General features: G+C 37.4%; 1 protein-coding gene across 1 annotated transcript in view; it reads left to right on the top strand.

Moving 5' to 3' along the window:
- The first annotated feature begins 472 nt into the window (after nt 1-472).
- FRMPD2 (FERM and PDZ domain containing 2) overlaps nt 473-26,061 on the top strand; it is a 165,046-nt gene continuing 139,457 nt past the window's right edge. The window contains exons 1-8 of the mRNA XM_044660226.1: nt 473-596; nt 1,923-2,080; nt 8,799-8,864; nt 12,024-12,209; nt 15,008-15,134; nt 19,040-19,121; nt 20,422-20,563; nt 22,331-22,402. Of these exons, the coding sequence (XP_044516161.1) occupies nt 473-596; nt 1,923-2,080; nt 8,799-8,864; nt 12,024-12,209; nt 15,008-15,134; nt 19,040-19,121; nt 20,422-20,563; nt 22,331-22,402 (957 nt within the window). The remainder of the gene's footprint in view (nt 597-1,922; nt 2,081-8,798; nt 8,865-12,023; nt 12,210-15,007; nt 15,135-19,039; nt 19,122-20,421; nt 20,564-22,330; nt 22,403-26,061) is intronic.

A 26,061-nucleotide genomic window follows, 5' to 3' on the forward strand; every position in this document is an offset into this window, starting at 1 on the left:
CTAGAATGCCCTTCACTCATGCCCTGAATATTTAATTCTTATCCATTCTTTAAGGTCCACATCAAATGTTATCTTTCCCATGAAGCCTTTGTCAGTACCCTCCAAATATAGTTTTATCAATAACTTTTCTAATAATCTCCCACTATAATTAAGACCATCTTGGCACCATTGTGAAGACAATGAAGCTGAGTGATAGAGATGAAAAGATAACAGATATGGCCACTGTACCTGGAGAGTGCACTGACATTTCTTTCAGTACTGAGGCAATATAGTTATGATGGCACCTTTAGCTCTCTAGGTGTTTCCTCCTTTCACTGGAGGAATGTATAATTTCTTATGGTCTTTCTTGGGGTCCAGTATTCTTTTTGCCATCAGCAATTTGCCAATTCATCCTAATTTAGATTATGGTGGGTTTAGGACTGAAGTACACATGGGGAAGGGGAATGAAAATTTCTTTCCTCTCTTTGTAGACATGAATCAGTCATTGGTGACTCTTGCCAGTACTTTGCAGGTGAAAGGAGAGGCTCTTTCTCAGGAAGAAATGTGGTCCCTCTTGTTTCTGGCTTCTGAACAGATTCTTGAAGATCTTAACAAGGGTAAGAAAATTATATTTTGTATGATGAAATCAATAACAATTAAAAACTTCAAAAATGTGATTGAGTAGAGAGTCCACTGAAATTGGAATAAGAAGCCCTGGCTTTACCATGTCCTAGCCATGTGACTTTGGGAAAATCAATCATTCTAAGCCTCAGTTTACTCATTTACAAAATATGGATAATATTTTCACTATTTTCCTCAGTGATGCTTTGAAGATCAAATGAAACGGTTTGTATCAAAATGCTCTTTGTAACCATATAAAGCTCTGTAAATGTGAGATATTCTTATGCAATGAAAACCAGCATTACTTAATGGTTAGAAAGGCTCCAAGTCTATCTTTGACACATTCTAGCTGTGCGACAAAATCATTAGGCAAGTCATTTACACTTCTCAATGACCTTGTCAGCTCTTTATAAATTACACAACAAAAAGTCAAAATTGAATGCTAGAAAAGTATAATGATCAATCTTGGTCCCAAAGAAGAAATATGAGAATAATTCATACCTTGCCCCTCTTCTTTCCAGGAGAAGGGGGTAGATTATGGATGTATAATATTAGATATAATAACAGACTTGCATAAAGCCTTAGTTTTGCCAAACCCTTTAAAATAAAGAAATAAAGGTGTGTATTATATATATATGTGTGTGTGTATATATATGCATATAATATTTATTCTTTGTTAAAAAGGGTGCCTTTCTGGAAGAAAGAGGGGAGGGAGAGTGAAGACTATATAAAAAACAAAATATAAAAAGAAATTTTTGCAAGACACAATACATTTTATATGAGTGGCTAAACTGCATCTATGGAGGATATTTCTGTATTGGGAGGTCATCACACTTAAGAAATCACAAATCCAGACTCCTCATATATATATATATGTATATATATATATATAAAACAATATTTTCTCAGTCATGATTTTCTTCGAGTTGCTTGTGAGTCTCTATACCTTGTTAAATCTTTAGGCAAATAATAGGAAATTAGCTTCCTGGTGCTGGATTGTAGATATGCCCATTTTCTGTGATTCTAGCCAGCATTCTGCAGGTATAAAAAGATTATAAACTGCCTCCTGGATAGCTCATGCCATTAGATATGAGATATAAGTATTTTAGGTTTTAATCCAGATAATCCCAGGGAGATCTTGACAATCATTTCCCCGGCAACTTTTGGTACTATTCAGTCTATTGAAGATGACAGCCTCTAATGGGGTTCTGATTGCATTTGATCTGTTCTGTTGTGAATAACCACCTGGTTACATGGTTCAGACTAGAATCCTAACCTGCTCTGAATACTGAGCATGCTTTGTTCTTCCATTTGGGTTTCAGGTTCCTCTAATTATGTAGTCTGCCCTTGGTCAACTCTGCTGCATGCTTCAGGAAGCCTTTCCTTCCATGACAACGCTTCTTTTATAGAGGCCACCCCTTTCAAGGCCCCAGAAATACTTCAGGGACAGCATCAAAATACACGATTTGAAATATCGAAGGTAAGAACTTTTATCCGTGCTTCTAACCTTCCCAGTAGGATGAAAGATGGAGATTGTTGGGTGAGATCCATGCACAAATGGCAAAATCCAAACTCATTAACTTACTGCCTCTGTGGCCATGTTAGGTTGGCACAGTTGTCCCCTTTACCATTGAGTTAGGTGGAACAGCAGAGGTGGGAGGTTTTTAGAAAAGGGAAATGACGGTGGGGGGACTGGAGGATGGGGCAGGCCTTGTATGACTTAAAAATTCTCATGTAACCACAAAAAAGCATGGCAAATTAAATGAACAAATCAACCTCTCTGCCCAGCTCAACATCCTGTTGCTTACTCAACCCCATGCTCTTTATCCCTGAAGCCTAGGTTTGAACCTCCTGGTTAGCCCCGTTGGGCTTGGTTATGATTGTAGTTTTCTCTCAGTGTCCACTTCAGAAATGACTCTTTCCTCTGGCCCTTTTAGTTCAGAGATATTTCCAGTCACTGAGCTATGCTTGCTGCCACTAAAATTCTCTCTCACCTTCTCCCTCTTCCTGTCTTCTTTCTTCATGTGTGAAGAAATGTCCTGGACAAAATCTTTTATTCATTTCTCAAAGTGGAAAGATTTTAGGTCAGCACCATGGAAACCACGCAGCTAGACTCTTGCTATGAGTTTCTGGCCCCATCCAGGTATGGCTTAGAGAAGGAAGGGAAACAGAGATGAGTACAATTATCCTTTGAGAGCAACTAACTGGGAGATCTTAACTTTTTGGGGGTCATGGACCCTTTGGACAAATCTGCTGAACCCTATAGATAGTTGTTTTTAATTTCGAAAACCCTTTCCTTTCATCTGGGAATAAATACTGCACATTGGTTCCAAGGCAGAAAAGCAGTAGTAAGTATGTGTGTACATACACAAACACATGTAAATGTATATTCATGGACCACAGTTTTAGAATCTTTGCTCCAAATGATTAATGGCTTGCAAGTATTCTATTACCTCTTAAGACTCAATTTTTGATACAGAGATAAGATATGGCCATCTTGAAGACTATGTAGCAAAAGTCTTGTGTTTATTATCAGATAAATAACTAGGGGAAGCATGTAATAATGGGAAACTGTGAAGACAGAGAACTTGGATCTATATCCTGCCTCTGACACAATATATATGACTTCAAACAAGTCCTTTAATCTCCCTGACCTTTAGTTTCCTCACTCATAAAAAGAGAAAGTGGAACTAGGTGGTCACTGAGTTTTCTTCTAGCTCTGTGATCCTAAATTGGAAAAAAAACAACCCAAGGTCCTATTTCCAAATAATGGGCAGCTAGGTGGCACAGTGGATAGGGTACCAGGTTTGGAGTCAGGAAGACTCATCTTCATGAGTCCAAATCTGACCTCAGACACTTTGTAGTTGTGTCACCCTGGCAAATCACTTAACCCTATTTGCCTCAGTTTCCTCATCTGTAAAATGAGCCAGAGAAGGAAATAGCAGTTCTTTCTGGTGTCTTTGCCAAGAAAACATCAAATAGGGTCAGGAAGAATTGGGAATGACTAAAATGACTTAATAACAACAACAAATCTCTAAATGAATTAATGAAAACATAATGCATGACAGTCATCAGGGTCTGCTGACCCTCTTTCCCTGGGCATATGGTAGTATTGAATTCTCTTTAGGGCTCCCATTCTTTGTCCTTGCTGAATTCTCTTGGTGTCCACAATTATGTCTAGCAGGACATAATTGTTTGTTTTTTTTTTAAGATTAAGGACAACCAGTAGGCTCATGCCACTGAATCTTTTTAGAGACTTCTCTCCTGATCTCTTGTGCCCCTTTATGGGCATTAGCCCCCTTCACAGTGCTTTATGCAGATCCTTATGGGGAATCCTTCTTTTTTGTGAACATGAACTAGTGAGTTCCTGTGAACTCTACTAGGAATGGGGCAGAAATGGACTCTTAAAAGCATGATTGGGGAAGCTTTATTTGCCCTCTTATTGAAATCCTTCCTACCCAGAGCCTGTGGCAGACATTTTCTCAGGGCTCTAGGGAACTGTTTAATGCATGACTTTTCCATGAGCTCTGTAGCACTATATCTATTTCTTAGGAAATAGGTAAATGAGTGTCTATATTATCTTTATTTTTTAAAAAAGAGTCCTGTCTTTAGAAAATGATTCCTTTAATTAAATCTTAAAGGTCCCTAGGGAATTTAAGTCTGCTTATAAATCAGTAACTATTTGGCAGGGAAGCTTAAGATTAAAGTGCCCAGAGTTGGAATGGATCCTGGAGATAATATAATAACAATAATGAACATTCATATAGCACTTTGTAGTTTATAAAGTACTTCATACATGTTAATTTCATTTTCACAATAACCCTATAAAATAAATGTTATTGTCCCCATTTCATATATGAGAAATCTGATGCTGAGAGCAGTTAAGTTACTTGCCTAGAGTCAAACAGTTGAGGCAGGATTTGAAGTCTTTCTGACTCCAAGAGAGACTCTTGCTCTCATTGACATCTTTGGATCTTTCTGGCATTTGTCATTGATTCTTTAAAAGAGAGGTATAGTGCTGGAGTGAGGACATAGTAAGGACAGCTAATGAAGAAGAGAATGCCCTGGGCACTAGGATGCTTTTAATCAAGTTGTATCAGGGAGTATGTGGGAGAGGACATGACTGCTTTACTTCTACAATTCATAATTTTGGACCCATAGGGAGGAGAATGGGGCTCCTAAAGCTAATTCTTTTGTTCAGTATCATCCTGAATCTAGGATTTAATTTGATTGCCCAGTGGATTCATTCAAGGACTGAGACATCTTGCTTCCAGATAATTTGCAGAGCAGGGAGAAATTTGTAATGACCTGCAAAGAGTACAGTATGCTTGGCTTTTTGCCTTAAACAAGTAATTATTACTTAAGCTTAAATTGCAAACCAAGCTCCTTCCTAGACTAGAAGTAGAAGGGCTCACAGACAACTCTCCATGCTCTCTCTTAGTGGGGAATGAAGTATTGCTTTCATGGACCTGAACAACTCAGTGCTGAAAGGGACTTGAGTACCTTCCCTCTCCCCAAACCCATCTTGTAATTAACAAGAAGTCACCCACTCTTTGGTGAAAGAACTCAGGAGATACGGACCCCAAATTCCCCAGAAGCAGCCTGTTCACTCCATTTTTCACAATTCTCATTGCTAGGATTCATTCACTTCAAGCCTCAATTTGCTTCTTTGCAATTTCCATCTTTTGTTTGTTCCTGGTTCTTCTCTCTGGCCTGAAATAGATTATCTATTTCCACTTGCCCATATCAACCTTTCAAACAACTTGCAGATGTATCATCCCTCCCTAGTTTTCCTTTCTTTAGACTAAATACCTGAATTCCTTCCAACTATGCTTTCATGTCATGAATTTGAGGAATAATCCTTGTCACCATTCTCTAGACATTGTCCAATGTCTTTGATGTTTGCCACTGTTTTCTTTAACGTATAATACCTACAAATGAAAATAATATTCCCAGTGTAGTTTGACAAAGGTAGAATACAGTTTGACTATTGTTTCCCTTACTCTGGAAGCTCTGACTCTTCCTGCAGTCAGATCACATTTACTTTTTTGGCTGCCATATCAAATTTTTGACTCATACTGATTTTATAGTTCACTAAAAATCCCTCAATCTTTTATTTTTTCCAGACCAAGTGACATTTAGTAATGCCACCATTGCCTTATACTCGTGAAACTGATTTTTTGCATCTAAGTTTAAGATTTTTATAGTTATCTCCTTTGAACGTCATATTAATAGATTCAGCCAATGCTCCAAGATTCCAAAATTTGGCTCTTGATGCTGTTATCCAATGTGTTAGCTATTCTTCTTGGTTTTGGGACATCTGCAGGTTTAATGAGTGCCTTCTATGCCTTTATACAAGTCATTGACAAAAATGGTAAGCAGCATAAGGCCAAACTCCGATCTCTAGGATACTTCCTTGGGGACAACCTTTCAGGCTGACATTTAATACTTTATAGTCTACCCCCCTTGAATGACTGCCACCTCCCAACATATGCACAGGCTCAAGAATTGGGTCCCCAGATGGTGATTGTTATATGCAGGATTGTAAGGATACTCTATGAGTGACTACTCCTAAAACACAAGTTCCCATCAGTGTATTGGCCATATCTTCTAAAAGAACTACACAAAATTACACAATCCATGAAAAAATGGTCTTGAGCTTATTTAGGGAATGTGTTTGACCAGGGCAATTCACAACTCTACTACAACTAGAGCCTTTCAGTTTCTTGTGCGGTGCTTTCTTTGGCCCAGCTCTAGACTTCTAAGGTTTGCTCTCTCTTGAGTCCATAGCTTGTTCTCTTCTCTGATGCTAGAAGTCAGACTCCTAGAAAGCAGCTCCTGGACTTAAGTTATTGTTTCTCTGTATCCAAGTCTTTCTGGAGCACATGCCTCTATTTCATCAACTGTGACTTAAGCAGAGACAATACGTAGATAAAGGTTATGTCTTGGACACTTACTAGCTATATGTCTATGTAAACCACTTAATCTGAGACTCATCTATAAAATGAGGAGGTCAAACTCAGTGGTCTGTAAGGTTTTTTTCAGCTCTAAGTCTATGACCCTGTAATTCTATGAACTCTGTCAACTTTCCAGTTGTTGGACGGGGTGACTCCTTCTGGGAAAGAAAATCACTGCTGTTGATACTAGTGCTGATGGAGGAGGAGAGAAAATCCCCCAAGAGGCAAAGAGCTGGGTTCTTCTCCTACTGGTGTCTCTTCAACTACTGTCAACTTTCAAAATCTGGTTGTCTCATAGGCTTAACTATTCGAAACCCTCAGGGGGCAGAATCCATGGAAAAAGTGGGTTCAAGTTTATAAAGTTAAATGTTAGTGAGACAAAAATGTAGGGAACCCATCTGATTCTTCTGACTCAATCAGAGAGTAACCTTGCTACCTCATCAATACCACCACATCTGTGGTAATTAACTATATCAACTGATAGATAGAGACAGGATAGAGTGGCAAATCAAATTTCCCCTTCCTAAGACATCAGTGGCTACTCTTTAGGCCTAACCTTTCAATCCATTCTAAATACTCAATTGTAAATCTAGCCCACATCTCCCATCTCTTCTACAGGAGTTACCTTTAGCAGCTTTGACCAGGTTTTATTAAAATCTTAACAGTCTGTACTATAGCATTTCCCTGTTCAACCAGTCTAGTACCTTGTTGAAAAATGAAATAAAGTTAGCTTATTATTCTTGATTCTTGGGGAAGTCAAACTAGTGTGTGCTTTGTGATTGCTGCTTCCCTTTCTAAATGTTTACCAACTATCTCTTTAGAAATCTGTTGTAGAGTTCGCCAAGAAATTGAAGACAGTATCACTAGCCTATAGTTTTTGGACTATTATCTTCTTTCTTTAGAAAATTGGTACATTTGCTCTCTTCCAATCTTATATACCTCTCCTGTTCTCTGCAGTCTTTCAAATATTTTGACAGTGGCTTAGAAATCAATCACATGTGCCAAAACTCTCAGTACTTCTAAGTATAGGGGTCATCTGGGCCAGGTAACTTGAATTTGATAAAGGCAATTAGGTGGTCATTTACCCCCTAACTTTTCTCATTTTGGGTGCCAACTCCTTGCACTTTATTGCATCGGTTCCAGAGCAAAGGTAGAGAAAACCCAAGCAAAATAAGAATCAGTGGCTTGTTCTTTCTGTCCATTATTTTCCCATCCATCATAAGCAGCTGTTCTATCCCTTCTCTCCTCTCCACTCTCAGTATAACTAAACCAAACCAAAACCCGTCTCTTACTGTCTTTCACTTCCTTCACTAGCCTTAACTCATTGTGAGAACTAGTATTCTTCACACTATTTTTACATGCACTTTTATTTATCTTCTCTGGTCTTTTTTCATATTCTATGCATTCCAATTCTTTCTCTTTCTTTCTTTTCTTTTTTCCTTCCTTCCTTCCTTTTTGACTGTTCTCAGGTATGGGTTGGACTACAGGGCTTTCAATATACCAATATTGTGATTCTAGATACTGTGATTTTATGGCTAACCACACACAGATCCTTAGGAGTCAGGAAGATCTGAGTTTAAATTCTACCTCTGACACTATTTACTTACTGGTTATCCAATTATGGATAAGTCACTTCATCTCTCTGAGATCAAGTTTCTTCTTCTGAAAAAGGTTAATGACATACCCTTAGTACCAACCTCACGGGGAAGTTGTGAAGATATAGTGAGATGATAGAAACAAAGCACTTTTCAAACTTGACTGCACTGCTTAAATGTTAGTTATTATTGTTGTCATTCCATTTTAGTAGTTCAATTGCTTCTTCTCCTTTTCTGCTCTCACTGCATTTAATTCCTGGAAACTGGGATGTAAACTTCTGTTAATTAGAGTGCCTTCCCTTTGTCAATCATTTCCCATTTATCTTGTATATAGTTTGCTTTGTATAAATTTGCTTGTATGTTTTCTGCCCCATTAGATAGTGAGCTCTTTGAGGGCAAGGACTGCCTTTTGTATCTTTTTGTATCCCCAGTGCTTAGTGCTATGTATTAAGCACATAGTAGGTGCTTAATAAATATTGATTGATTAACCTTAAGATGAAACATCTTGTCAGTTGTGATATTGGTATCCCAGCTTATAATGCTTTCAAATGAAGCTTCCTCAGTGGAAGTAGTTTTGTCTTGCATCTGAAACTGCCATGTAATTCAACTGATGTTAGAATTCTGATTGTCTGTCTCTTTCTGATAGGTGCATGTTTATTCCTTAGGAATGACTTTGTACTGGTCAGCAGAATTTCGTGTTCCTCCAAACCAGGTCTGTAATAATAGTGATAACAATCCTGCTAAGGGTCTTTTTTGCCAGTGCATTTGTTTGCATTGATTGAAAGTGCCTCATGAGAGGAAAGAGCTGTCTAAAGCATTTTTCTGAGCTGAAAATACAGCTTCATAGCAAACACCCTAACAAATATGAAGTGACAGCCATGGTATTGAGCCCTCTTTCATGGGATCATTCAATAGTGTCATTATGACCTGGGATAAGAATTCAGGGCTGATGTTCTTCGGCAAGAGAGGGATGTGCTGCTGAAATCTGGAAAATAGACTTTTGACATGGGTGAGTAAGAGTCAAAGTCTTATCCTTGGTGTGAATTTCAGGATTTCACTGTATTCCTCTGAGCATCTCCAAAGATTTTCACAGATCTATTGGTAAGTAATGAAGATCATAAAATGCCAAGGGTCCTTTAAAAAAAAAAGAAAGTTTCTTCCCATGATTGAATACATACTTCATCTGTGTCTCAGGAATTTTCTTCCTTCTAGATTCAATTCAGGTGTCACTCTTTTGCTGAAACTTCCTCTGATCCCCCAGATGTTAGTATTCTTCCCCACTTCTATTTTCCTTACTTACATGTTGTCTCCTACCACCTTATTTTGTAGGAATGTAGGCTTACTGAGGACAGGAACTAGATTTTTAAAAATCACTTTTAGTTATTTCATAGTTATTTATTTGTATACATATTTATTTTATTTATTATAGAATCCCTCATTTGATTCAAGATGCACTTAAGCAGCACTTCTACAAGAAATCTTTCTTGATCCACCAACTGCAAATGTCCTCCCTCTTGAGCTTGCTTGAAATCTAATAGCTATTTATTCCACATATATGTACCTGCCTTCTTTCTCTGCAACCTCCACCCCATTTATATCCCTTAGAACTGTGTTGGTGAACCTGCGGCACATGTGCCAGAAGGGAGCTGCTCCCCTCCCTCTCTCCACACATGTCTAAGGATATTTCTCTCATCACCTACCCTTCTGCCCAGCAGCCCAATGGGAGTGCTTCCTCCCTCCTCTGACTGGGGTAAGGTGGGAGACTCACATGCAGCATGAGGGTTGTTGTTTGAACACTCAGTCTCTAAAAGGTTCACCATCACTGCCTTAGAATATAAGCTCCTTGAAGGTGAAGACTGTTTAATTTTAAGTCTTTGTATCTCTATCACAGTGCCTGTCAAATATTAGGAACTTAATAAATGCTTGATCCATTGATGGTTCTCCACAGCACCAAGTGCAATGCTTTTTACCTAGTAGAAGCTTAATAAATATTTACTTAATTGAATTATATTATGATGCTACACATTTAGTAAGAGCTTGGTACATGTTTTCTAGTTTTAATTAATTAATAAATGCATTTGTGAAATTTTGACCATTTATTATTTCTGTTTCTACCTGATACTAATATATCATAATGTTCTGATGATGCTACAACTGCATCTATGTGGACTAATAAATGATTTGTTAATTATCTGGATAATATAGGCAGTCAGCACTAATGTGTCAGGCCCTAAAACAGATTTTAGTGATTTCTTCTTCCAGTTTTATTGGTCCATTGTGGTGCATAGAACTCTCCCATATTATATTCATAGGTCTTCCCTGGGAGTAACAAGGAGACAAGAAATGCCTTAAAGGGAGATATTTATGACTGATTGTACCTTCCAAAGGGCAAAAGGATCATTCATTTTTATTTAAAATAAGAAATCATAGAGAAAATTGAAGTTCTATATTAGATAACAATTAGCATTATTTCTATAGGAGATTGAGCCAGCTATTGTCAGTGTACAATGTGAACTAGCCATAGACTACGTGCCATTTTATTAAGTCACAACATAGCAGTAAAACTGGAAATGACTGAGTCTTTGAACCCTAGTTGTGTTGTTATTAAATTTATATACACTGGCAAACAATCCACATGTTTTGGAGGACAATATGAATTCTGGAATTCTTCTAGGATATTTTAAAAAGTTTATTATTACTTCTTTCTTTCACTCCCAAATCACTCCTTCATGACTCCCTTCTACTAATACACTCAGGATTCTCCCTTAAAAAAATCCACCATTTAAGCAAAACTGACTGATAGATCAGGTTTAACTGTCAGAATTAGTCATATCTTGCATTCAAAGTTCACCATTTCTCTACCAAGAGGAAGGAAGTGTTTTCCAACTAATCAGTCATCTGGAACCAATCCCAAAATGGTTTTTACATACACAGAATATGTGAAATTGACTTAGCTATTTGGAGATTTGATGCTGAGCAGTGATTAATCTAATATGGATGTCAAGAAGGTTGAAAAATCCAGATTGCCTTCTGTCTGCTGATTTCAGTTATCTTAATGACTGAATTAGATTAGCCATTCTGCATGGTGTGGTTCTACCAGGAAATCTATTGACTTTTATTGATAAATACTTCAGTATTTGACCGGAATCAGTGGTTTGAATGCTAACTTACAATTGGGAAGATTCAAAGAATCTTATTAATGGTGATTTTCGTTATTGCTCTGTGTGCTACTTTATATAAGAAACCGGAGTAGTAGGCAACAGAAGCACCTTTTGGTAAATCTTGCATGTTGTGTAGAATGCTTCTTTCGGAGGAGAATTTCGGCTCACTGATAAGATCCTCAGAAGGGAGCCTGGAATGTAATTTAAATGGTAATATAGAAGTGGAATTCTCTGTGGAGGGTTTTACCTCCATCTTTTTTTTTTTTTTGCCTGATCACAAAGATCTGGGCAAACATTTCAAGAGTTAATATCTCCTGGCTCTGAGTGATGATATTACCCAGAGAGCACGTCAAAAGGCACTTCTGCAAAGATTTCTTCATGTTTATTTTGGTATTCTTTAATTTTGCCTGAAATTTGTGTTGTTGATTTCATGTGTAGTCCAGAAACAGGCTTTTGTGTCCTTGGTGCGTGAAGGTCATTCCTGATTAAAAAGTAGCACCATCTATAGCAATTGGTGTTTGAGAGACTTCCTAGACTCTGTATTATTACAGTCGTGCATCTTGTTTCCCTTCTTAAACTACAGAGCACTCTATTGGCTCTCATCTAAATAAGAGCATTAATTCTTATTAGCCTCCTTGCTATATACCTTTGATAAAGGATTTAATTCAAGAGCTTCTTCCAGGATTTTTCATGTTGTATTTTTCCTTTAGCCTCTTCAACTGAGTGAGCCATTGCTTTCCATTTTGCTAATGATGTGTGAAGATCTGCCTGAGAAACGTCCTTCCCTTCCATTCATCTTGGAAGCTTGCTGTGTCCATCAGAAAGAAGTGGCTATCTCTCTGACACACCTCTACATCAAAAGACTGGTCAGCCTCGTTCTGGGAAACATCACAGAGGTTGGTACCCAGCCTTGGGGAACTCCACATTCCTGCAATGGTCAATCATTGTTGGTCTTGGAATGATACTCATTTACACAAAGAAGAATTCTTAATAAAATGGCAATCCTTGGTAACAGAGTAGGAAATGGCTTCTGAGAATGCATAATACAATTCCCTGATTTGACAGCAAGGCTCAGAGACTGAAGTGTTCCACTAGTAGTCACACAGCAATTTAGTGTCACAAGCACTACTTTTCTGTGGGGATGAAGTCTCTAGCCCAGTGCCCCAGGGAGTCTCTGCTGGTCTAGTGCCATTAAGTAGATTTATTAATGACTAAGATAATGGCAGAAATGACATACTTGGCAAATTTTCATATAAAATCAGGAGGGGAAGCTAACATGTTGGAAACCGATTCAGAATCCAAAAGGATCTTGACAGCCTGGAATGATTTTAGAAAGATGAAATTTAATAGGGATAAATGAAACAGCTTATGCATTAGTTAAAAAAAAACCTTCACAAGTACAAGATGGGGGAGGTGTGGCTAGTCAGCAGTTCATCTGAGAAAGATTGGAGGGGTTTAGCAGAACGCCTCTCTGAAATGAGTCAACGATGTGCCATGGTAGGTTTTCAAGTTGCGTTAAAAGAGGCTGAGTGCCTGGGACTGTTGAACTCTCCTCCAGTCAGACTGCATTAGAGTATCATGCTTAGTTCTGGGCTCCACATTTTATTTTATTTAGTAAAGACATTAATAAACTAGACTGTATCAAAGAGGGTGACCCAAGGGATGAGAAACTGGAAAATTTCCCACAGGAGGACCTGTTGAAGGATCTAGAGATGTTTAGCCTATTGGAGACAAGTTTTAGTGGGGACAAGATTGCTCTCTTCATTGTTGAAGCAGAATAATACAAGAGATGGATCTTCTTGTTTTGCTTGGCTCCAGAGAGGATAGATTGAAAAAACAATGGGTGGAAATGGCAAAGGGGCAGGTCTAGGTCTCATGCGAGGAAAAACTTTTTAACAGTCTGAGCATCCCAAGTTGGAATGGGCTGCCTCATAGGGAAGTATAGTCCCCCTCTCTGAGTATCTTCAAACAAAGGATGATATCATAGAGAGGCTTCTTATTTAGGGACAAATTGGCATGGATGGATTTTGAGCACCTTTCCAACTATTAAATTCTATGAGTCTTGGCTAGATCCCATGTTTGTTAATGCTTGATCTCCTTAATTTTCCTCAATTTATTTTTCCCTTCCTATTAGCACAGCTTTAAAAAAATGTATTATATACCACGTGACAGTGGACAACACTGTTGGGAAGATCTGGGTTCAGATCCAGCCCAAAACACTATATGTATGATCCTTGGCAAGTTGCCTTTGTGAATTTCAGATTATTCATTTGTAAAATAATGAGGTTAGTCTCAATAACCTCTAATATCCTTTCCAGCTTTAAATCATTCTGAATTTATGGTCTTCTATTTTATCACTATGATGTAAACTTGCCAACCCTCCCCACTATAGCTTCAAAGCATCAAAGAAAAATATTTTGACAAAACCAACCAATAAGGCAATTGCTTCTGATAATAGAATTCTATTTTTTCCCATCTACAATCCCCCACCTCTCCACTGAGAGGAAAGAGACACAGCATAGTATTTTTTTAATCAGAGACTTTAATATTACAGTTTTTACTTTCACAGTACTTAATTGTCTATCAAAGAGAAGAAATACTTCACTCTCTACTGAAATGATTTTGCTTCTGGGATTGAATTTATCTACTGCTTAATATTTACACAGTGCACTGGCAGTTTAGAAGAAGTAGAGTTTATTAAATTTAGTAACTGCTTTCCTTAGTGGCAATGAAATATAGGCTGGACCAAGAAAGGAGGAAAGCTTGGGGTATGTAGTGATGCTCTTGGTACTCCTTTTTTGCAATCTTGGAATCCAGTACTCTTTCAGACCCAGAATTCTATGAATTTGGATTGGCCAGGAGCATAGGATCCAAGATTTTGAACTGAGAGGGACTCTAGATATTATCATACTTAACTCTTTAATTTTAAAGATGGGGAAACAGGCCGAGAGAGGGTAAGAGATTTGCTATGGGTGTTTATACAGCTTCCCTTTTCTTCCCTTCTCTTCTCTTCCTTTCTTCCGTTGACTTACAGAAGCTGGGAACCTGACTGTGGCTGCCCCAAGGGCAATTGTTTGAGAATATTCTTAGGGAATCTGCAGTGGGAACTGAGTAATATGAAGAAAGGATTTTGTGAACCCCCAGCCCTAGTTTATTTCTTACACCTTCCTGGCCTCAAAGAGTAGAAAGTAGACTCCTTACCTAAAATAAAGTAATACAAAATTACTATGTGTATTGATATAACCAGTGATGGATAATTCTGTGACCTATGCCATTTTATTTATGGAACTGTAAAATATACTTGGATTTCCTTGGGTCTCTGCTTGCCCATCACTCAATGTTTATTTCAGTTTAGTCTAGAAATGAAGAGCATGACATATGGAGCTCACTGGACTCTCCATCAGTTATTTAATCTGTTTCTAATAAGTCAAACTAAGTATCAAGAACCAAGAGACAAAGTTGATTACAAATGTAATTCCTCTTCTATAAGGAATGCATTAGTGATAATTACCTAGAAGACTTGTGTATTTTAAAACCACTTTGGTTTAAGAAGTCGGGCGAGCAAACCTTGCTAAAGGCATTAATTGTTCTGCCCTTAATGCAGGGAACAGAGAAACTTGCACAAATTTAGTTTGACAGCTCAGGCTATAGTCTCTGGACTGTGAACATTAATTTGCAATGCAATTGATCCTAGATGGAACAGATTGTTGTTGAAGAAAGGAAATTTGTGCAACAGAATAGAAGTGACATGATAAGGAGAAGACTACATCAGAAACAAAGTGAACTCTCACTGCCATCCACTCAACAGACTTTGGATCCAGGTACATTTTTTGAGCATTTCTTAGGTCAAAGTACTAAACTACTTCCATTTCTATTTCCTACAAATAATGCAAAAAAAAAATTAGTGTCACTCTTAGGGTAGAAAAGAAACACATAAAATGGCATGTGTACAAATCTTCAGGATCATTTGTACAGGCCAGTTCCCAGGTTGGCTGACCTTTCCACCAATAAGTTGGGAGCTAAGTGCTTCTTGGACACTGAGAAAAGCTGGATTCAGAACAAAAATTAATTTAAAATGTTTTTATTTAGTTAAAGGACCACCTACAAGACAAGACACTTTTAGGCTGATCACCTATTCCTCTTCTTGACTTATTTTATACTCCAGACACATTCACTTCTTTTCTATTGCCTGTTCTTTCCATCTCCTACCTTCATGACAGTCTCTCATGCCTGGAATGCTATCTTTCATTCTCTATGCCTCTTAGATCTCCATTTAAACTCTCAACTTATGGGCTACCTCATACAATAGGCCTTCAACTGAGTAACCCCTTGCTAGCCCTCTGTCTCACTCACTCCATTATTTATTTATTTAATTTATTTATTTTTGGGTAAACTTTGCATTTATGTTTCTGCCTACATATTGTTTTTCCCTAGAACAGGGATGCTTAATTTTTATTTTATGGTGGACTCCTTTGGCATTCTGCTGTAGCTTATGGACCCCTTTTCAGAATAATGATTTTTTTAAACCCTTACCTTCCATCTTGGACTCAATACTGTGTATTGGCTCCAAAGCAAAAGAGTGGTAAGGGTAGGCAATGGGGGTCAAGTGACTTGCCCAGGGTCACACAGCTGGGAAGTGTCTGAGGCCGGTGTATTCATAGTTGTAGGCACTATATAGCTGATCAAAATGCTTTTAAGTTTTAGTTGAAGTTTTTCAAGTATTATCATAATTTTAAAAAATACTTAATGATCAGCCTTTCAGTGAAGATTTCTAAATTTTGCCAGATTGGTACCTGGACAGCAATTGCTCTCTGACTATTACCAGGCCCATGCTAAAAGCTTTTTTGAGTTGGTAGGATCTTTTAGAGTTTGTAATTTCCTGGCATAATCTGAAAAAACTCAGAATTATGTCCATGACATGAAGACACATAGGAGCATGTTAGTGGAACATTAATGTGTTAAAAGGAGAAATCAATTCATAGCTTTTGTTGCAGCCAGAAGTAGAAATTATTTTGCAGATTTAATTCCTTTTTTAACTCTGCTCTTCAAGTTAATAAAAGTATTTTAAAAATTTACCATCACAGCCTTATTGTATTTGGCAAAGTTTCTTTTGGCACCAGAGTACCTCTCTAGTCTTCTTTTATCTGTCCCTTCTTTCCCTTCTCCCTTTCTGTTTTTTCTTTCCCTTCCCTATTCTTAGAAAAATGAGAACCAGACATGATGTGCAATTGTATTAAGGTGGATCCTATTTATTTTATAATTTGGCCAAACACACACTAGTCTCATTGTGTTAAGAAGGGTGCAAGGACCATTGTCCATGTGGCTGAGGCAAAGGGAATGCTTCAAATTTTTTAGGCTAATGGACTATGCTTTTATATTCTGGTTGATGACATAGGATTCTCCTGAACAATGAAATACTGTTAATCAGAAGCAGTGACCAAAATTGAGACAACATCCTTGATTCTGCCTGGTAGAGGATGCAAGAAAGGGAAATTCGAAAACTGGGTTGTGTGTGAACAAGGTCCATGGCTCTCGATTGTTATCCTCTGAAAGGAGGGCTTACCTGATTCACTGATGAATTGAAACATCACTCACCCCAAAACCATTAACACAAAATAGTGAATAGTACTCAGATTCCTGAGAAAAACAGCAGGAGATAGAGGTAATCTTTTAGAAATGGCTATAAAATGCTAGATAAATCTGAGTTATTATTATTATTACCTGTTAGCTCCACATATTCAGTAGAGATTCAAACACCAGGGGGGAAATAATTTCTGGGAAATCAAGAGATAGGATTATTTATTCCCTTTACAGAATTTAGAGCACTGACAGTACGCACTAGATACTGGACAGAACCTCGGCTGATTCATAGGGCTGGTAGGGCCTCCTGTCATCTTTAAATCAAGATCCTGTTCACAATTCACTTTATGCAGGCAGGCTTCCCTGACTGTGTGAATGAGGTGACATCTTACACTTTCTTTAACCTCCTGTCCACTTATGCTTTAGTATCAATTTCAGGTTTAAAAAATTCACTTTTTTCCCCATTTCAGAACCAATTGGTGAGACAACCAAATGAATCAAAACAAAACAAAAAATATAAAGAAAGTCTTAAAGGAGGGGAAGGGTCAATATTCTTTAATTCACTGATGCTGATATTCATAACATCTCTTATATTTGTCCACTTCTTTCTACTCACCTCCTGCCTATCAGCTGGCTCCCTCCATAATGTTTTTTTATTTATTTTTATTTTATTGATTAATTATGAAAAATTTTCCATGGTTACATGATTCATATTCTTCCCCTCCTCTCCTCCCACCCCTCTCCCAAAAGCCAATGTGCAATTCTCCATAATGTTTTAAAGAAAATAGATGTATAATTTGAGATTTTGGAGGCAACTTTTAGAGGTCACCTAATTCAACCTTTTATCACTATCTAATGAGGCAGTCTCTACCATCGTTAATGCACAGAAAGTTTGGATTTTCATTGAGCTGAAATGTTCTTACATGTGACTTTCATCCACTAGTTTTCTTAAGTAAATTCATTTCAGCAGTGGAAAATTTTAGGAATTCACTCATTTCTGGCACTCATTAAGAAAAGAGAAAGTGCTAGGAAATTTGATATTTTAGACATTTTGGTGTCTTATTTACCAATAATTTCAATTTTTTTCCTGAAAAACCTTTAAAGTTCTCTTCCCCAAGAATATCTAGTATTGGATTTTTCTGGTCTTGCCTTACATCTTGTTAAAGTTCCCCAGGAAAAGAATAATACTAGGAAGCTCATAGTCATCTTGAAGAGACCTCTCTCTAGATCTAGAAATATTTGATGACATATCAGTGAAGGAAAAAAAGAAGAGCTACTTTAGAATTACTGTGGTGAAGAAATTCTTAAATTTTTGTGTTGTGTACATCTTTGGCATTCTGGTGAAAACACCTCAGAATAATATTTTATAAAAGAGCAAAGCAAAATAATAAGGTTATAAAGAAAACCAATTATATTGAAATTATATATAAATTCATAAACCCTAGGCTAACCCCTACGTGGCAGTGGTTCAAATTTCTCTGAGGAGTTTCGGTGATTAAAACCTAGAAATACTTGCATGAACTGATTCAAAAGTGAAGTGAGCAGAACCAGGAAAACATTACACATATTAACAGCAATATTGTAAGAATGATCAGTATGACAACTATTCTCAGCAATACAATGATTCAAAAGAATTCTGAAGAACTTAGGGTGAAAAATGCTATCTATGTCCAGTTGATGGAGTCTGAATGTAGATCAAAGCGTACTTTTTAAATTTTATTTTCTTTATTGGCTTTTGGGGGGGGATATGTGCCTTTTTCTACAATATGGTCAATATGGAAATATGTTTTGCATGATAATATATGTATAATTTATATCAAATTGCTTACCATCTCAGAAGGGGGTGGGGAGGGAGGAAGAAAGAGAATTTGAAATCAAAAAGTTTAGAAAGCTAATGTTAAAACTTGTCTTTACATGTAATTGGGGAAAAAAATACTGGAAAAAAAGAGTTTCTGTGATTCAACAACCTCAGGAACATCCTTCACAAGATTAGGAATCTATGATGTCCTCTTGGCTAAGCCTGTGGATTTTTGTTAGTTAGGAAAATGTCATGTTTTCATACATCCAATTTCCCTACTCTGTGTCAAATGAGAGTTTGGTAGTAATTGTCTCTGCCTTCTAATCTTTACTGTTTTGTTGACTTTAGAGAGAAATACATTACAACTGAGCTCGTGGGAATTCCAGCTGAATGCTTCAGCACACGAAAACTCCAAGTTCTTCCTCAGTGGGTAAGTTGCCAAGTGGACAAAACTTCATGCCTTTTTTACGAGACAGCTATGATTATCACAAAGTAGAGCTCCAGCCCCAAGTTCTCTGAGAGACTTATTGTTAAATGAAGATAGGGCTGCTGTGGAGAAACTGACTATGTCTAAATTCACTGTCATGAGTCTGAATTATAGAACTTGAGAATTGGAAAGGACCTCACCATCCAAGTGCTCCAATCTATGCTTGAAAAATAATCCCCACAACAGTACCAGATAATACAAGTCTCTGCTTGAAGACTTCATTGAGGTACTCCACTTTACAACACAGATCATCCCACTTTTTCAATGGTCTGGTTATATTTTTTGACATCATGCCTAAATTGGCTTGTTTGCAACTTCTATCTGTTTCTCCTGATTCTGCCATCAAAGGCTAAACAAGACACATCTAATATTTCTTTTTCATTACAGCTTTTCAGACCTCTAAGGTCAGTGATTATGTCTCCTCTGAGTCTTCTCATGGGGAAATATCTTCAGTTTCTTCAATTGATCCTCATGTAACATAGGTTGGGAACCCTTTACTATCTTGGTTGACTTCCTTTGGATATTCTCTAATTTATTAATGTCCTTTGTAAATTAGGACACCTAAAAAGAAACAATCATTCCTCCTAAAATTTAATTAATCCAGGATTTTTAGAGGTGTAAATTGGTGGATTATATATATGGATGTGTGGTCCAAGGCATTCAGGATGTTTTCTGTTGATCTTTGGCAAATAAAGTTCAATCCCAATATAATTAGAAAATTCAAGATAAGACAATTGCTTCAGATGCTAATTAGGAAATGGATGGGTGAAGTTGATTTCTTAATTCCTGTTTTTAGTGTGCTTTACTCATATTGCCATGTCTTCCTGTGCTCATTATGGAATAAAATTAATGAGTTACAATCCCTGCTTATTGTAATTAACATTCATATATGAAGTCCTCCATGAAAATCATAGTTTTGTCCTCTCTTATCTTTCTGTCATGATTATTCATCATAACATATGAATAGGATCTTCCTTATTTCTATCCTAACTGCTAGCATCAAGCAGCAACCACAGGGAACTTCCTAAATTGCTTGATACTTCCTTGACATTTTCTCTCCCTTTACCAGTGAGCTGAGTTTATATTGTGTGTGCAATCAATAACCACATATCCTCCTGAACAGTCAATAACTTGTGGTCTTGGATGCTTTCAAGTTTCAAGATTGTTAAGAAAGGACCTCTAATCTTAGTAGTTTCTCGCCCACAAAATAAATGGTTTTTAAACTCTGATATCTTGTTTCTAGGTCGGCTAGTATGATTAAGGATGAAGTTCCCCAGGGAATCCAGCAAGATAGCAAGCTCAGCTTAGAATCTACCTTCTCTGTAACACCTAAGAGATCCTCCTCAGTGGTTTCTTCCCAGAGGTGTTTACTACAAAAAGAACAGGTAATGTTAAAATAATGCATATATAGACCTGAGGAAGAATTCCAAACAGTGGGAAAGAAGTTATGGGAAGACTAATTCATTTAGTCAAAGAGAGAACAAAGTTTTTCAAACTCCTAAGAAGTTAGCAAACTGAGCTTGGCCAATGGCAATGGAAAGATAGAGGCACATTTTCCATGCTTTTAACAACTTAGGGTAAGTGGGTGATGGCATTAATGTCCATTTCTCTGAAATGAGCCTTCTTTGCTTCTTTGCCTGAGGCTAGCTCATCATTCATGATTTATTTGGTTTGGCTTACCACTATTCATTTAGATCCTTGCTGGCTGTGAAATTAGAATTTATGGCTTTCCATGTTTTTGCTACATAGATTATAGAATCATAGAAAGTTAGTTCTAGAAGTGACTTTGGAATTAATTGGCTCAACCCCCTCAATTTTATAGTTGAGAAAAATGGAGCCCAAAGCAGAGAAGTAACTTGTTGAAAGGAATGCAGCTAATAAGCAGAAGAGCTCAGACTAGAACATTTTCTACACCATGAAAAGTCTGGGGAGGAGTAACAGCCAGTAACCTTGAGGGAAGGTAGTTTTATACAGTAGATAAAGTGTTAGATTTAAAATCAGGAAGTTTTGACTTTGAATACAGTCTTGACACAATGATACATAAGGGCTATATCACCCAAGACATGCCATCTGTCCTCCTTAGAAGCCTAATTTTCTCATCTGTAAGATGTAGATATCTGTCTTATTTCAGAGGGCTTAATATTTTGAGGTTCGGATGAGAGTATATAAAATGTTTCCCAAAGTGTAAACCAAAGATGTCAAACAAGTAGCCTGCTGGCTGCATGAGATCCGCAACATTCTTGAATGCAGACTAAACCAGATTAAATTTTTATTGAGAAATATTTGACAAAATGAATAAAAATACAATAAAATATAGACAATATGACATTTTGAAACTAAGTCAATATATGACCTGCAGTGATCTGTATATACAGATTAGTGGCATCCATTTTTACTTGAATTTGACACCATTGGTATAAACCAAAATCAGCTATCATTATTATAAAGTCCAAAGATTTTATTATCCAAAGATTCCAACATTTACTAGCTACATGATATTGGACCTCTCACCTCTCTGGTGAGATTGGACCACAGCATTCAGCCTAGTGATGGATACATAGTAGACATTCAACCAATGCCTATTGGTTGGCCAATGGACCAATAAGGATTTGTCAATGGATCCCCACCCACTTTTCTCTAAAAATTTTTTAATAACTTAATTGAGTCATTTCAAATCTGAATGAGTAATAACTGGTAATTATAAAGATATTCAATGTTTACAAAGCAGCTTACCTAATTATCTCATTTGAGTCTTGCAATAATTTTGTGAGGTAGACAGTATGCCTATTATATCCATTTTATAGGTGCAGATACTGAGGATCTATGAAGTTAAGGGACTTGCTTATAATTTAAAGAGATATTAAGTGTGGAAGGTGGGATTATCTCTTAAGGCCTCAGTGCTTTGCTAAGCTAGCTTTACCGAAATATCTAACAGAGGGATGATTTTAGTGCAGTTGGTTAAATGGCCTTTGTCCTTTCGTGCTTTGGAATTTGACAAAGCTCTGAATTTTTCCCTCCTGAATCCATCTTTCCTTTCTCTATAAGGAAGGGGAGGCTAGCATGATTAAGGTAACACAGATTCAGGGGAGGCTTGACCCAAAAGGGGACTAAAGTATTCCTATTTACTTTAACACTGAATTATTTTTTCCTAGATCTTAAGACCAGAGTTTATTCAGTTGACCAGAGAAATACCAGTGACCTTACAACTGCCTGGATCCATTGTGGTAACTATTGCCCTCATTTATGACTTGAGTGGAGGATAAGAATGGGGACAATAAATTCCTTTATTCACTCTACTATATATAAGAGTCAGAACTGTGGCTGATGGTTCCTGAATGGGATGTGGAAGATTGCTCTCTTCCCTGGGGCTCCAAGGAACATTTTACATAGCCAGAAACAAAGCTAAAAGATTCCTCACAGGGCATAGGTGGCATAGCACGGAGTGTTGGACTCCGAGTTAGGGAGACTTTAGTTTCAATCCAGCCTCAAACACTTGCTAGCTCTGTTATCCTGGCAAGTCATTTAATCTCTATTTGCTCAATATATTCAACTGTAAAATGGGGATAATGATAGTATCTTTTCCACAGGGTTGTGGCGAGGATCAAATTTGATAATATATATAAAGTGCCTTCCAAACCTTAAAGAGCTATTTATTTTTGTTATTATTATTATTTTAAAAAGTGGGGACTTTTCACGGGGGGCAGTGCTGTAGAAAAGAGTCTAATTAGAAATTTATTTATGGTCAGAGACAGGGAACCCAACCAAACCCCTTGCCAAGGCTGGGGATGTGTGGGTTTGAAGGTAAGCCCACCAAGAAAGATGCCATAATCATGGAACCTAGGGATATATATATGTTTAAATGTGATTTAGGTTGGCAGAAAACCACAAAATGCAGTCATGATGAAGAAATACACCAATCTCCATAGTGAGGTTTCGAAACCATGCCCTCTTGGATGTTGGTACCTTGAACAAAGCCCCATTCATCATGTGCTAGTTAGAGTTCTATACCCATCTTGAAGAGGGAGAATTTCATATTTATTCCTTTCATATCTGGCCCACTGAATCACTAGCTGTCATTCCTGCATTGCTGTCAGGTTGACATAAGCCAGAACTCTGGCTGAGTGCAGAGCTTTGGAGGCTCAAATCTCAACTTAAATAGCACATTTTCAAAACATGATCGCAACTGGAGCTGGAAGACTGATGGGAGAAAAGCTGATAAATTGATNCTAGGGAGATATATATATATATATATATATATATATATATATATATACATATGTTTAAATGTGATTTAGGTTGGCAGAAAACCACAAAATGCAGTCATGATGAAGAAATACACCAATCTCCATAGTGAGGTTTCGAAACCATGCCCTCTTGGATGTTGGTACCTTGAACAAAGCCCCATTCATCATGTGCTAGTTAGAGTTCTATACCCATCTTGAAGAGGGAGAATTTCATATTTATTCCTTTCATATCTGGCCTGCTGAATCACTAGCTGTCATTCCTGCATTGCTGTCAGGTTGACATAAGCCAGAACTCTGGCTGAGTGCAGAGCTTTGGAGGCTCAAATCTCAACTTAAATAGCACATTTTCAAAACATGATCGCAACTGGAGCTGGAAGACTGATGGGAGAAAAGCTGATAAATTGATTCAGTTTTATTGTCTCTTCTGTGGCACAGAGCCCTTCTGTTGACCTAAAGGCTAGACCTTCTTGACGCTAGCTGGGAGGCTCCCAGAGTGATACTAGCCTCTTTTTTTTTTTCTTGAACAAAAAACTCTCTGGTTGAATTTACTACCTTTGACATGACCTTTGAATTTTCCATCTCTCTGTTATGGTGGCAAGCTGGTTTTCTGGGCTTTCAGGATGAGGTAGAGTATGTGGTCATATTCCCAAAGTCCCAGAGTCAGTGATTTTGATGAGATTTATATTTTTGGATTGTTTAGCTCCGTAGCAGAAGTGGGGTTAATGCAGACAGATCCCACATATGCAGGGATAGTAAATAGCCACAAACCATAAAGGAAAAGGTTGCTGCAGCCCAGAGCCAATGGTGATGGCTTGCCAAGTCGCCATCCTTTTTCTATGTGAAGAACAGTGTGATTAACAGTGAAGGAGAAAAATGGAAGGGATCTCTCACAAAGGCAGGGTGATATTATAACAGTAGTTTGGGGATCCTTGGGAATATTTCCTTTGGTGGCATTTCTTTGTGATGAACCGTAGATTTTTTTTTCTGTGGATGAAATGCCTAATGAAGATTGAGATCTAGGTCTAGAGATGGGAGTTATTGGGTTCAAATCTGTCCTCAGACACCTCATAGCTGTGTGAAGCTGGGCAAGTCACTTAACACCCATTGCTTAGCCTTTACCACTTATCTGCCTTGGAACCAATACACAGTTTTGATTCTAAAACAGAAGATAAGTTATTTTTCCCTAAAGGAAATGTTTGAGGCCAGATTTGAACTCAATTCCTCCTTGACTTCAGGTCTGGTGCTATATCTACTCTGCTACTTAGCTGCTCCTCTCAAAAATTTAAATCCCCTCTCTACCTTTCAAGTATATTCACATTCTTCTGATAGGATGTACATTTCTTTTTTCCCCCATATTCTTTATTTTTGTAATAGAGTAATCTTTTAAAAACCAAAATCCAAAAATCATACACCCATATTAACAAGTGATAAATCACATGTTTTCCTCTGGATTTCTACTTCCACATTTCTTTTTCTAGATGTGGATAGTGTTCTTTCTTATAAGTCCCTCAGAATTGTCCTGGATCATTGCATTGCTTTTAGTAACAAAGTCAATCACATTTGATGTTTCAGTTACTGTGTCTAATGTACTCCTGGTTCTGCTTATTTCACTCTGCATCAGTTCATGTAGGTTGTTCCAGTTTTTATAGAAACCCATCGATTCATTATTCCTTATAGCACAATAGTAGGATGTATATTTCTTGAGAGTAGAGATTGTTTTATTTTGAAAGTTTGTGTCTTTGGTGCCCGACACAGGAAATGCCTTCATATATGTGTTGATTGACTAGTTTCTTCTATTTGCAGAGTGAATCAGCAGTTCTTTGGTTAAGGGAGTTTTGGGTATTGACAAAGAAAAATGAAAGTTATTTTCATGAGGTTAAGAGTAGAGCCCTTTCTGGTTTCCCTGATGGCTCCCTCAAACTGACATTTCATAGTTTAAAATTTTATTTTTGTTTTGAACTTAATAAACACCAAATAAATCTCTGCTTTATTAAGCCTAATCTGTCATTTGTACTTCACAACAACCCTATAAGTTAGATACCATAGTTTTTATCATTTCCATTTTACTAATGAAGAAACTGAGGCTTAGAATATATAAATGACTTATCAATGACACAGAACTAGTGAAGTCAGTGAGGAGATTTGAATCCAGGTCTTCTTTATTTCTGGTCCAGTGATTTCTATTCAATATGCCGTCATGCCATTTATTTCAACGGATTGACTTCTATGTCTCATCTATCTATTGTTTCTGTATTTCCTTGTTGAGTATATGTCTGCTTTTGTCTTCTCTGCTCTGCTGGAGGCCAATTTGCCCAGGAAGATGGTTTGGGCTGTAGTCTAGACTGCTTACTCCCAGCTTTTTACGCCACCCTGTGTTCACAACCTGAGGAGAGGGAAGCTCAAGAAATCAGAAATAGTTTCATAATAAATCTTTCACCTGCTGATAAATGACATTGAGTTTGTGCTGTGCAATTTCGAGATTCTAATTAATCCCCTTATCTCTTTCCCATGACTATTCATGGATTCTTCATGTTGGGGAGAGCTGGGTTGAGATGGTAGCTGGGTAGAATGGAATTCATTATCATTATCTCCAAGTTGTGAACCTCAGTGAGCAGCATTAGATTGATTGACAACATTGA

Source organism: Gracilinanus agilis, chromosome 2 (assembly GCF_016433145.1).
Source record: "Gracilinanus agilis isolate LMUSP501 chromosome 2, AgileGrace, whole genome shotgun sequence".
Lineage (NCBI taxonomy): Eukaryota > Metazoa > Chordata > Mammalia > Didelphimorphia > Didelphidae > Gracilinanus > Gracilinanus agilis.